The sequence below is a fragment of the Polypterus senegalus genome, chromosome 11 (genome assembly GCF_016835505.1).
Source record: "Polypterus senegalus isolate Bchr_013 chromosome 11, ASM1683550v1, whole genome shotgun sequence".
NCBI lineage: Eukaryota > Metazoa > Chordata > Cladistia > Polypteriformes > Polypteridae > Polypterus > Polypterus senegalus.
Window position 1 is genome coordinate 8,676,758 of NC_053164.1, and position 12,926 is coordinate 8,689,683.

A 12,926-nucleotide genomic window follows, 5' to 3' on the forward strand; every position below is an offset into this window, starting at 1 on the left:
GCCACCAGGCACCACTCCGAGAGCCTGAGTCAGGAGGAGGAGGAGGAGGAGGAGGAGGAGGAGGAGGACAATGCTTGAAGGGAGGAGTGGTGTTAAAGAGAGAAGTGTGCCTTTTGTTTTGGTTTTGTGCTTTTGGGACTGTGCTGTGGCTGAGGGGCATGGGGAAGACGTGTCCCCCAACTGAAGAAAAATAAATCCTTTTAATTTTAACATGCCTCTGTTGTCAATCTGTGTCAGGTCAGGTGCATATATAGCTTCTTTCTTACAATGGTTTTCATACTCTCGTCATACAACACCATGTCAGCCAGTAGCAGCTGATCCGACAAACATTATAAAAGTGGTGCTGCTAAACGTAAGCCACGCTTTCAACAGGACTTGAAAAACGCTACGCTTACCAAGATTTCTCAAAAATGAGCAAGGCCCAGCAGTGGTAACTGAGAAGGCGGATGCTGGTGAATTGTCGCAACGGTCGCAAGCAGGTTCTGCAGACAGTGCAGCGAGTGAAATGGTTGCAACTACCGAGTCTGGAAGTAGCGATACAACGGCTTCAGATCAGGTGCTATCTGCTGAAACCGTTCAAAATGGAGAAACTTCGAATGACAAAAGACAATTTCCTACCCACAAGGCAAATTTCTTGGAACCATTGACACCTCACTTTATGATGTCCATTTTCTCAGGACTTGTGTAAAACAGGTCAATTGTGAAGTAGTATCCTGTCAGCCGGTGTTGTTGTTTTAATTTGTTACAAATTGAAAAGGCTTCATTTTATAGCACAGAAGAGTTTCTACTTTCTAGCTTACGTTATATTTTAAACATCTTCCTCCACAAAGTTGTCTTGGAAAAATAAGCGGGACATCTTACATATATTTATGTACTACTACTACTATTACCCACATCTCCCACATTCCATTCCCACAATTTATTTTATTTTTGCTATCTTACAGCTGATGTAATAAAGCGATTAAAAAAGTTATTACAAATTCCATTTAGAGAGCCTGTTTGTTTGTCACCCGCGTGTGATCTGATAGTGACGCGGACACCACTGCTCAGTCAGCCCCTAAGACCTACTGGCGAATAAATTACTAACAGTTATGCTAGACAGGGGTGACCCACCTCAGGGCACAGCACAGGGGCCTTCAGCAAGCTAGCTACGCCACTGGAGGGAAGCAAGCACGGAAGACAACATCTATCACCTATGCATATAAGCACAGTTAACAGCTTCACGTTTCTAAACAAACCATTGGCAAGGTCAGATTTGATGAAATGTTTCTAGAAAAAAAATCTCCATTATTTAAAAAAAATCCTTTGACGAGACGAGACTTTTTTGGAGGAGAGAGTTTTTCAAGTCCCACAAGACAAGACTTTAGCTTTAACATTTTTTCAAGTCACACCCTCCTCTCAAACATTTTCAGACAAGTCCGCGGTCCTCTCACCTCTCATTCGTGTGAATGCTTTTGACAGACACAGTTCCTGCTCTCTCAGCTCTTATAAATTTTAACGTTTTCCTCACTTGAAATCAAAACGGAGGTAAGGAATTTAGGGGTAACAATTGACTCTGACCTGAATTTTAAATCACATATTAATCAGATCACTAGGACAGCATTTTTTTCACTTAAGAAATATAACAAAAGTTAGACCTCTTATAACATTGCAAGATGCTGAAAAATGAGTTTTAAGGCTTCATTGCAATAAATCAACCACACTGACTCAACCCAATTCGGCCGAATGAGATTGAGCCCCGATCATTACAGCCATTGAAGTTTTTATAACAATTTCTTATCATTTTGGCCCATTCAATTCGCTCATTCTGCACCTGGTTTTACTGTCCATTGTTCCTCTTGGTGTCTATTTGGCTTATTTTGATTGGTCTAAGACTGGGTGGATGGTTTCTTCCCAATCTCTTCTCTGACTCCCTTCTACTCCTGTCCGCCGTACCTTGAGTTTCCATGGGAACCCTTATCATCTTCTTACTATTTCTATTACTGGCCCCTTTATGGAATGTGTTATCTTTCTATTCTGTTCCCATTTTCTCTAACTGGCCAAGGATTCAATTCCATATATGGGTTTTCCTCTCATCGTTTCCTCTCCTAAGCCTTCCAAACTTTTTACAATAGTGACCTGAAGCTTAAGCATTAATTAAAAAGAAGTATAGTATGTGCTTTCATTTGATCATTGCTTGGCATGCTTGATTTGTCTTAATTTCTACACTGAAGTTAATTGCTAATATATTCTTATAGTATTTTTGCTAATGCCTGCATTTACTAAGATTTTCTCTTCATGCATTAGGTCAGCGTGACCCTGCTTATAGCAAAAGCCTTTCTGCTGATTCAGAAACCTAGCTGGTTTCAGCGGCCTCTTCTCTATGTTATCGTTTCCTAGCCTTGAATCACAGGTGTTCTCAAACTCTTATCCTGTCCAAAACTGGTCTCGGTGTATCAATTAGCTGTTCTTTTGTTTATTTTGGAAATTTTAATGTAAGCCTATAAAATAATGCAATATAACTGATTTTTAGTTAAATATTTGCTAGACCTATTGTATTTGCTTTAATATTCTAATTTATGCTTAATCTAATGTTTTAGAAGCTTTTAATTACTTTTTATGGCTCTATATGTTAATTTTGCTATTCTCTTATGCTAATAAAATTTTCCTTCTACATTACCTGTGTCATTCAGAATTGAGTTTAAAATCCTGCTTATGGTTTATAAAGCCTTAAATAATCTGCTCCATCTTATATTTCAGAATGTCTTACACCTTACGCTCCAGATCGTAACCTTAGATCTTCAAATGAGTGTCTCCTTAGAATTCCAAGAGATAAACTTAAAAGAAGTGGCGAGGCGGCCTTCTGCTGTTATGCACCCAAAATTTGGAATAGCTTACCGATAGAAATTCACCAGGCTGATACAGTAGAGCACTTTGAAAAACTGATAAAAACTCATTATTTTAACATGGCTTTCTCATAGCTTCATCTTAGATTAATCCTGATGCTCTGTAAATTCAATTAATTATCATGATTATTCATGGTGGCTCCAAAATCCGTACTAACCCCTACTTTCTCTGCTGTTCTGGTTTTCTGTGATTGTGACATGTGCCACCACCACCTGATCAAAGCACCGTGATGTCCCTACATTGATGGATTGAAGGCCAGAATTCCACATGATCGTCATTATCAAGCTCTTCCATGAGAACCCTGAATACAATGATGACTGATTGAGGTAGAATGCCTAGAGGGGGCTGGGTGGTCTCGTGGCCTGGAACTCCTGCAGATTTTATTTTTTTCTCCAGCCGACTGGAGTTTTTTTTTTTTGTTTTTCTGTCCTCCCTGGCCATCGGACCTTACTTTTTTTCTATGTTAATTAGTGTTTCCTTATTCTAATTTTTATTTATTTTGTCTTTTTTCTCTTTCTTCATCATGCAAAGCACTTTGAGCTGCATAACTCGTATAAATAAATGTTGTTGTTGTTGTTAAGTTCCCAATTAAAGAAGACGTATTATGTCCAAATCTTATTGAAGAATTTCATCACAAAGGGTTATCAACAGAAAAAATAAGTACACGGGCAATCCTAGCACAGAGAAACGATGAAGTCAAACGAATTAATGCCAAAAATGTTGATCGGTTACACAGCAAATTGATTAAATGCGTATCGATAGACTATGCTGAAAAAGTTGGTGGTAATCGTGAGGGAGATGAAAACATCAACTTACAATATCACAAAGGATATCTATAGGGTGGTCCAGATCTAATTATGCAGATCCGGATCGTCTGGATGACTTTGATTTATGTGGGGACAATTCTTCATGTTGGCAGTTCACACACTTCTCGATGGTCCGGGATTTTGCGGGTAATTTTCTATGTAATAAACTTAAGTTATAGCATACTGAAAATTGCATAATTCGATCTGAGCCACCCTGTACAACAGTTAACCCAGTCCGGTCTTCCACCGCACGAATTACTTGAAAGAAAGGTAATGCAGTACATCTTCAGGGGATAACATTAGACACCAAAGGAGATCTTCATATGCCATTCATATTAAAACATTAACAGTTTCCTGTTAAGAGTCGTTTTATTTAATAAAGAGAAAGAAACAAAATTCAATCATGGGCAGTTATACATTGCTTTGAAGCAAATTTAACACTACAAATGAAAATATAAATCTGTTTAAGTTGTACATCCGCATCCCCATACGCGAGTGGAAGAACAGCAAAGAGGCTAACGTGTAGTGCAGGCCCGGGCGTTGGCAAGTGAGGCGAGCAGAGGGGGCAAAGCCCTCTAGTTTACTACAACAACAACAACAACATTTATTTCTATAGCACATTTTCATACAAACAGTAGCTCAAAGTGCTTTACATATTAAAGAATAGAAAAATGAAAGACATAATTATAAAAATAAATCAACATTAACATCGAATAAGAGTAAGGTTCAATGGCCAGGGGACAGAAAAACAAAAAACTCCAGACGGCTGGAGAAAAATAAAATCTGTAGGGATTCCAGACCATGAGACCGCCCAGTCCCCTCTGGGCATTCTACCTAACATCAATGAAACAGTCCTCTTTGGATTTAGGATTCTCACGGAAGGGCTTGATGATGATGATGGTCACGTAGACTTCTTCCTTTTAATCCGTCCGTACTAAAAGAAAGTATATCCCTCCTCAAGCACACAATTTCTATTTAAGCCTGTATGCCTTTTATGAACCCCTCCATCTCCAATGTGGCAGGAATTAGGCAGGATTCATAAGTTTGCTGTTCAGTGATCACAGCTAAATAGGCCTGAATGAAGAATAGATGGAAATCAACTTACTTTATAAGTGGAAGAGGTTATTTGGCAATTTGGTTCCTGTATTCAAAAAGTCAAAGAATTAATTTATAAATAAATAAATAAATAAATAAATAAAAAACACCACACACAACACTTCCCTATCCATGAGCCATTAAAGAGGGTAAAAAGTATAATCCAGTAATTGAGGATATTAAACTCCTCTTTAAGATGTCATCAAAAGACACATCAGGATGACCAGCAACGTAATATTTAGTAAGAAATTAAAACTTAAATATACATATTAAAAAACCCACATGCCACACATTACATTTGAATGAAAATAAAAGTTAGCCAAGTAGAAATTAAGAAAAGACAACAATTTCTATCAAAAACATGAGCATTTCTAGGCTTGTCCAGACTTTTTACTGGGAAACGCCAGTTAACTCGACTAGTAATGAATACAGCATAATTAGCTCAGTCTATAGCAGGGTTATTCAATTGGCGGCCCACGGGCCACATGCGACCCAGAATCAACCTCCGAGTGGCCCAGCCCGTGGTTCCGCCCATAGATAATAAATTAATATATATTATTCATAAATTGTTATTTAATATAATTTAATATAAATATATATATATATTATATTAATATAAATATATAGTACTGTATATTAATATAAATATAAAGTATTTATTATGTCTATGGTCCCGCCAAAAACGCGTATTCCTACGTAAATTACGTAGCCTGCAACACGCAAACAATGCAGACCGTGCTGGTAGTAGCTTAGATTACTATCAATATGTCTTTCTCAACACTGAAACGTAAAATTGCCAATGAAAACCGTAAGTTTAACCCTGTCTGGACTGACAAATACTTGTTTATTTTACCGCCACATCCAAATGGCAAACCGATGTGTTTAATTTGTAATGAGTGCATTAGAGTATTTAAAGATTACAATGTGCGGAGGCATCATGTTGAGAAACACCACACTTTTCGCACCAATTTTCCAGAGGGATCTCAAGAGAGGGCTGCAAAATTTGATTGCATTTTACAACCGGAGCAGTACTACCATGGTGCGGTCATTCACAGCCCAAGAGAGAGCTACTGCAGCATCCCTTCATGTTTCCTGGATACTGGCAAAAAAAGAAAAGGCCATTCACAGACTCTGAAACCGTGAAGGACTGTATGCTGGCTGTCGTGGATGAGGTGATAAATGACGATAAAATTAAAATGAGCGTGGTATCTGCTATAAAAAACGTACCCCTATCAGATACTTCAAACATTCGTAGGGTTGAAATTCTTGCTGCAGATGTGTATGAAACGCTGTTAGGAGACCTGATGAAAGCTGATACTATGTCTATAGCAGTAGATGAGTCCACAGACAAAACTGATACTGCTCAGTTGTGCATATATGTCCGTTTTTTTTATGGCAAATGCTTCCGAGAGGAGCTGCTCGGCCTACTGCCGTTAGAAGGACACACAACTGGCGATATAGTCTTTGGGAAAATTTCAGCCTTTTTTAAAGACAGTGGTCTGGATATGAAGCGTGTGTGCATGCTTGTGACAGATGGGACTCCGTCCATGACAGGGAAAGTGAATGGTTTGGCAGCACGTTGGTCCGCTGTTGCACCTCAGTTGATCTCCTTACACTGCATTGTGCATCAGGCGGTGTTGTGCGCAAAACTAAGCGGGGCGCTCAAAACGACAATGGACAGCGTTATGGCTATAATTAATTTTATTCGCTCCACATCAAGCCTCCAACACTGCTTATTCCGCATGCTGCTGTCAGAAATGGCTGCTGAGCACCACAAACTTCTTTTGCATAATGACGTGAGGTGGCTGTCCAAAGGCAAAGCACTGGAGCGTTTCTGCGGTCTCAGAGAAGAGATCATAACTTACCTCCGCGGCAGCAAGCAAAAAAGGCAAAAGTGCACTTGAGTCGCATATTGGACGACAACTTCATGGCCGATGCCTGCTTTCTGAGCGACATATTCAAACACCTGAACGATCTCAATTTGGGACTACAAGGCAGAGACAAAACTGTCATCGACCTTGTGGAACAGATGCGCGCATTCCAAGTTAAACTGGACCTTTTCGCAAATGATTTGAGCACAGGCGAATGCTGCATTTTCCGACACTCCGCAAATGCATCTCATCCCCCACACAAATCACGGATGTGATGACAGGTTTCATTGCGATGTTGAAAAATAACTTTGCTAGTCGATTGGATGGACTTGATCTGCCCACAGAGTTGGCCGTTTTTGTCAGAGACCCGTTCACTGTTGCAATAGAAGGGGACTTATCCGCCAGAGCTAAGAAACTGGTCCCTTCCATTGACGAGGGGAAATTCACACTCGAACTTGTTGACATGCAGTCATCTGTAACCATGGCACAGGAGCTTTCCACTAACGGGCCTGCAATGTTTTGGACTGATGTCAACGCACATCAGTTCCCTAACATTAAGAAAGTAGCGATCGTCATGCTCATTATGTTTGGATCAACATATACATGTGAGTCAAGTTTTTCACACATGAACTCCATAAAAAGCAACTCGTTTGCTCCCTGACTGACCATACTCTCCACCAATGCCTTGAATTGCATTGACAACTTGACAAATTACGAGCCTAAAGTCACTGCTCTCGTTCAAAACAAAAAAATGTCACTTCTCCCACTAAGTCAGCAGGGTAACTGTAGCCTACAATACATCAATATAATGTGGGATGTGTAACAGAGGCATGCCTAATCACACATGGTGATTTAAAATATGTTCCCTCAGTGTTGTTATAGTTGTGAATACTGTGCACTTTTTATTTTATGCACTTTGAGATGTTCCTGGGTCAAATGTGTGCAAGTTGTTTATTTTGTTTCAAAAGGAAAAAATGTTATTTCTAATAGCCTACTACTGTGCACTATTTTGTTTTATGCACTTTGTGATCAGATAGGTCAGATATGTAGCCTAGGTCAGTTTTTTTTCTTTTGTAAGTGGAAAAAATAGGGGCTACCTCAGATTCTGTTAATTCAGCTCTTTTTGTATGCACCTTTTGCTCTGCAAACTGACCAAAGTTAAAAGAGAAACAACGAATAAACCTTATGTTTTTCAATAAATTTGTTTGTGTTGGTTTTAAAATTTGTCATTACGAGCTGCTTTGCCGCTAAAATGACTGGCCCAGCTAACCTTCTTGGTTTGACAATCTGGCCCAACTGAATTTGTAATTGAATAGCCCTGGTCTATAGTGATTAAAAATGAAGAATAAACTTTATTGTAACTGACCTCAAGAGCAAAGGCGCATGCGCTCTATAGATGATATGCACGCCTCGCAGAAATGAGAGCGACCCCGTCAGCGCGCGCGCATTCTGATCTCCATGGTAACACCAGTTGGCGGCCGCGTGTTTTGCGTACATTGCGACTGCGCGTGCCCGGCATGGCGGATTGCGGCAGTGCAATGATGGCGGAGGCTGAGCGGAGCGCGGAGACCCTCAAGGAGAAGGCGAATAACTACTTTAAAGGTGATTTTTATTATAGCCTCACATATACATGTTAATTAATACATTAGTTTTGTCGATGAGGGAAAAAAGAAGCGAACTGTCGGGTGTGGTGGTAAACGTTTTAATGAGGGGCTTGGTACTGTTTTTGTGCATGCCTGGCACGAGAAAGCCGGGTGAGCTGCATGCTCTTCTGTTTCGAGCTTTATTCAGTAGTAGTGACTCGACGGAAAGGGAGCTCGGATGAGTTACTGGAGGTTGCTTTCTTATCCGGCTGTGTTCACGAGTAGTGGCGCCGCCTGCTTGTCATTGTAATGGTGTCGCCTTTTTTTTTCGGTCGCGGGCTTGCGCCGAGAATGTTCTCCTGCTTTGACCACGAGGAGTGCATTCAGTTGCGCCTTTCACTGTCTCGCCCCTGTAATTTGGACGATGGCAGTTTGAAAAAGTCGGCATGATCTTCCGGTTTCCTTCCGCGTGGTGTTCACTTTTCATGGCTATCACGTCACATGTTTGGCTTCCTCGGGGTACGCGGATGGCAGCTCCTCATTCTGTGCTGGTGCGCCTCTTTTACAAAGATCACTTTCCACGCTGTCACTTGTTAATCTTTGGTCGCGATCTTCTGAGCATGTGAAGCAGGTCGTCGTGCCTCTCCATTTCCAGAAGCACTCTTGAAAATGTCATCGACTACTTTTATAGTTTAAATTGGACGAGTTATCGTTTGTCCAGTTTCTCGTTATAACATAAAGATCTGGGCGAGACTTGCATTTACTGAAAGCGTCGTCTGTGTAGCTGACCTGTTTACATTTGTGATGGGCCAGCTGTCGGAGACCTAATAAACTATTCAAGTTAATGTTAAATGTTTATTTCGAAGTCTGGGAATGAATGAATGAACTTATTTAGCTCAAGGCAGTTTTTTTTTTTTGAAGTTTCTGTTTATAAAGTATAATCAGTTTTGATTGTAGCGATTTAATCTGCATCAGTGTAAAGGGATGGCGGTGCATCCTTTTATTTTCCGTTTCTACTCAATTTCTTCTTAACTAGAGCTTCCCATTTGTGGGTGTTGCAGATTCAGAATGTACTCGGACCTCTTCACTTTCAGCATGCTTTACTGCGTTTCTAGATTTAATTTTAAGTAGATAAACTTATAATTTTTAAAATCAACAACCCATAATGGTCAAAGTGACAACATGTTTTCAGAAAGGTTTGGAAATGCATAACAAACCAAAACTGAAAACGCTCATTTATAGGAATCCTCAGACTTTTAGTTCAACACTTTGTAGATGAGATTAGATCAACTTTACTAACCCTAAGGGAGAGTTCAGTTGTAAGCAGTGGCAGAAACAGAAAAAAAAAAAAAACATTGGTACAGACTCGCAGGACAAATAATACAGTCAATTAATTAATTAATTTAATTAATCAGTCAATCAGGTCAGGTTGGGAAGCATACACTGGTACAGCGTGTAGCTGCACCCACCACATGACAAAACAGCTTGGGATCCCGGTTGGCAACCCTCTAGGCAGACATGTGGTTCAGTCCCACCCTCGGGGAAATGACCTTCTGTCTACCACAGCCAGGTAGTACTTGGTCTGGTCCAGCTGCTTGGGTCCTCAACAATGCGAATCCTGCCAGCCGGATCACCCTTAGCGAATCACGCCATAATAGCTGTAGTACTGTAACTGATGATCCCTCACAATGCAGGTAATCTGCCTTATTGATACTTACATCAGTCAATCAATCGATAAACAAAGTACCTACCTGTATATTGTGCGGATATTTCAAAATAAACTTAAGAGTACATCAGCAAGAAGCATTGAATTCCCTGATAGTAGTGAACAGAAAAGACCCCCTCCAGAGGTGCTTTGTAGCACAATATGGTGGAATGGGCCTGTGGGTAAAGGTGCTCCAAGAGATTGCTTCCTGGAGGGGATTTTTCATGATGGTATTTAATTTTGCCACCATTCTAGTTATCCACAACAGCTCCAGTGTGTCCAGGGTTCATCCTGTGATGAAGCATTTTTTCCTAAGGCGTTGTGCTTCTTTTGAGTTCAAGTTGTTTCACGAGGAGACTGCAGTATAGAACAACTTTATTGGCTACTACAGACCGGTAAAGCATTTCAAGCAGCTTGTTACATACATCAAAAGACATTCATCTAATCTAATAACGTAACATTTTATACTCTATAATGCCTTTTCTGACCTATATATATATATATATTTTTTTTTTACAAGTAGTAAAAACAAAACTTTAAAAAAGAAGTAAAATGGTAGAGTCCTTAGTTTGTAAATCTGTAATGGTTAACATATGCTATTGTCAGATGACCCAAGCAGTCCATTAAACAAAAATGGCAACTTGTGAAGGTGCTGGAGAAAATTAATGTCTAGTGAGTTCCAAAGCCACAAGACTGCTCAGCCCCATCGAAGCTTTTTACAGGACTTAAATGGGGGGGGCGGGGGTTGTGTTTACATTAGCAGAGCAGTGAGTACAACCGCAAGATGTTATGCGAATAAATATGAATAATGTTGCATCCATGCCACATTTTCCGAAATGTACTATACAAGTCATAAAATGAATGATTCCAAATATCATATACTGTATGTCTTTTATCCATCCAGATCAGAGAATTTTCAGTTCCATTGCCTCAAAACACCACTCACATCTACAGCTATTCTCAGTTTCAGATAAAAACTAAGTGTCAGATCCCCTCAATAGTATGTATCATGATCATGACTGAGAGAATTTAAGTGGGGGGAAAAAAACAGTAACTTTTACAAGTGCTATAAATGTACAGAGGCTGTTACAGACGCAAATCAAATGTATGTGTGTACTGTATAATATTAACAATAAGATCAGCTCACTACTGAAAACGGTAGATATAGGAGGCAGTCGGGATCGAACCGAGGACTCTCGATTACAAGTCGGCAATTCTTACCGCTATGCCACGGAAGCTGTTGTATCGTCCTTGAACCTTTTGTGAAAGTGTTTATTTGATCTTTGGACTTCAGGCTTCACACATTATATAGTTTATGCCAACATTTTGTCATTTATTACTAAAATATGAAAAACACTTCTGTGTAATCAGAGTGTTAAAACAAGTTATTGTAGAAATGGAACACACATGGAATGCATGTTCCAAATAATGATATATTATTTCCACTCTAAAACTCCAGCAGTTCACTCCCAGATAATCAATCAAGGCATGAACCTGGGAGAACTTTGTGCACGTCCTGCGGCGGGGAATGGGTTACCAGGCTACTTGCTGCTTGTCTTTATCAGCACATTTACAGGACAAAAGATCCTGATGGAGAGGTGTGAACTGATTTAAGGTGGGCCGGATCTACATATTTTTTTGTAGGCTCTGGTAGTTCTATTAAGTCCCATGATGCACAAATGACACATTGAATCAGTGGTAGGAATTGAACCAACATCTTTGTGGTTTAAATTCCTGTGTCTTAGAGGTTAGGTCACAGTAAAACGATGTTTTAATTTTACGTTCACTTTGATAACCTATAGAGTAACTCAAAGCCCAAAAGTGTGATCTGCTTTTCGTGAAATTGGTTTTGCGGGAGTAAAGAGAATTCAGTGAAAAGTATGACGGCGCCATCTAAAGTTCTGCTAATGTTATTTGAAACGAGTGAAAATATTACATGCAAGAACAAGAATATTCTAGCATGTTCATGTTTCAAAGAAATGCTAAAATTGACAAAAAATGGCTTGAATTATGCTTAGTTAAAGCTAAGGGCAATGGACTTCTTCTGTTTTAATTGTCCTCGGGTTAAGCATTACTTTAAGTTTTGTTTTAACTTGTTGAACAAACACTGAATTATAGAGGCAAGAGGGAAAAAATGTAATTACATAAGTGTAGTGATACCATGCTGTGTTTAAAGTAAATTTATGCTGATATCCTATTTTTAACTTATCTTAACCTATGTTGATTTAAACTATATGTATCAACATTTGTCATGGATCTCCACATCAAAAGTCTCCACATTACTTGTTAAAGTTGACTCTGTCCAAAATTTCATTTCCGTCTATTTCTGCCCTTTAATGACGCTCAAACTCTGGTTCATTGTTTCATAATGTCTCGTATTGATTGCTGTAATTCCCTCTTCATTGGCCTCCCTGCTAAATCTATACAGAAACTGTAGTACATTCAGAACTCTACAGCCAGAGTCCTCACTCGCACAAAGCGTTCTGCTCACATCTCCTAGCTTCACTGGTTACGGGTTCCATCAATGATTAAATTCAAGGTTCTGCTTCTCCCCTTTAAACCCCTACATAACCTTTGTCCCTCTCTACCTCACTCCTCTCCTTGCTCCATATACTCCTTGTCCTTCTCTCAGGCCCTTGTGCAGTAATCTTCTTCCTATCCCACGCACCAGGGGCCTCATGTATAACGCCGTGCGTAGAATTCCCACTATAACATGGCGTAAGCACAAAAGCTGAAATGTTCTTACGCACTGAAAAATCCAGATGCAGGAATCTGTGCGTACTCCAACTTCTACGTTCTTCCACTACATAAATCCCGGTCAGTGTGAAAAGTAACGCTCGTGCACGCGCTTTATGTTCCACCCCAACTCCTCCCAGAATTACGCCTCTTTGAATATGTAAATCAATATAAATAGACCTTAAGCTCCGTTTTCTGTGAAAAGGCAATGGGAAAAGCAAGAGCGAAAATAGAAGAATTTCAG

At 39.8% G+C, this 12,926-nt stretch overlaps 1 protein-coding gene across 1 annotated transcript in view; it reads left to right on the forward strand.

Moving 5' to 3' along the window:
* Window positions 1-8,175: 8,175 nt before the first annotated feature.
* Window positions 8,176-12,926, forward strand: part of ppp5c (protein phosphatase 5, catalytic subunit) — a 62,054-nt gene continuing 57,303 nt past the window's right edge. Inside the window, exon 1 of the mRNA XM_039768033.1 lies at window positions 8,176-8,260. Within this exon, the coding sequence (XP_039623967.1) occupies window positions 8,176-8,260 (85 nt within the window). The remainder of the gene's footprint in view (window positions 8,261-12,926) is intronic.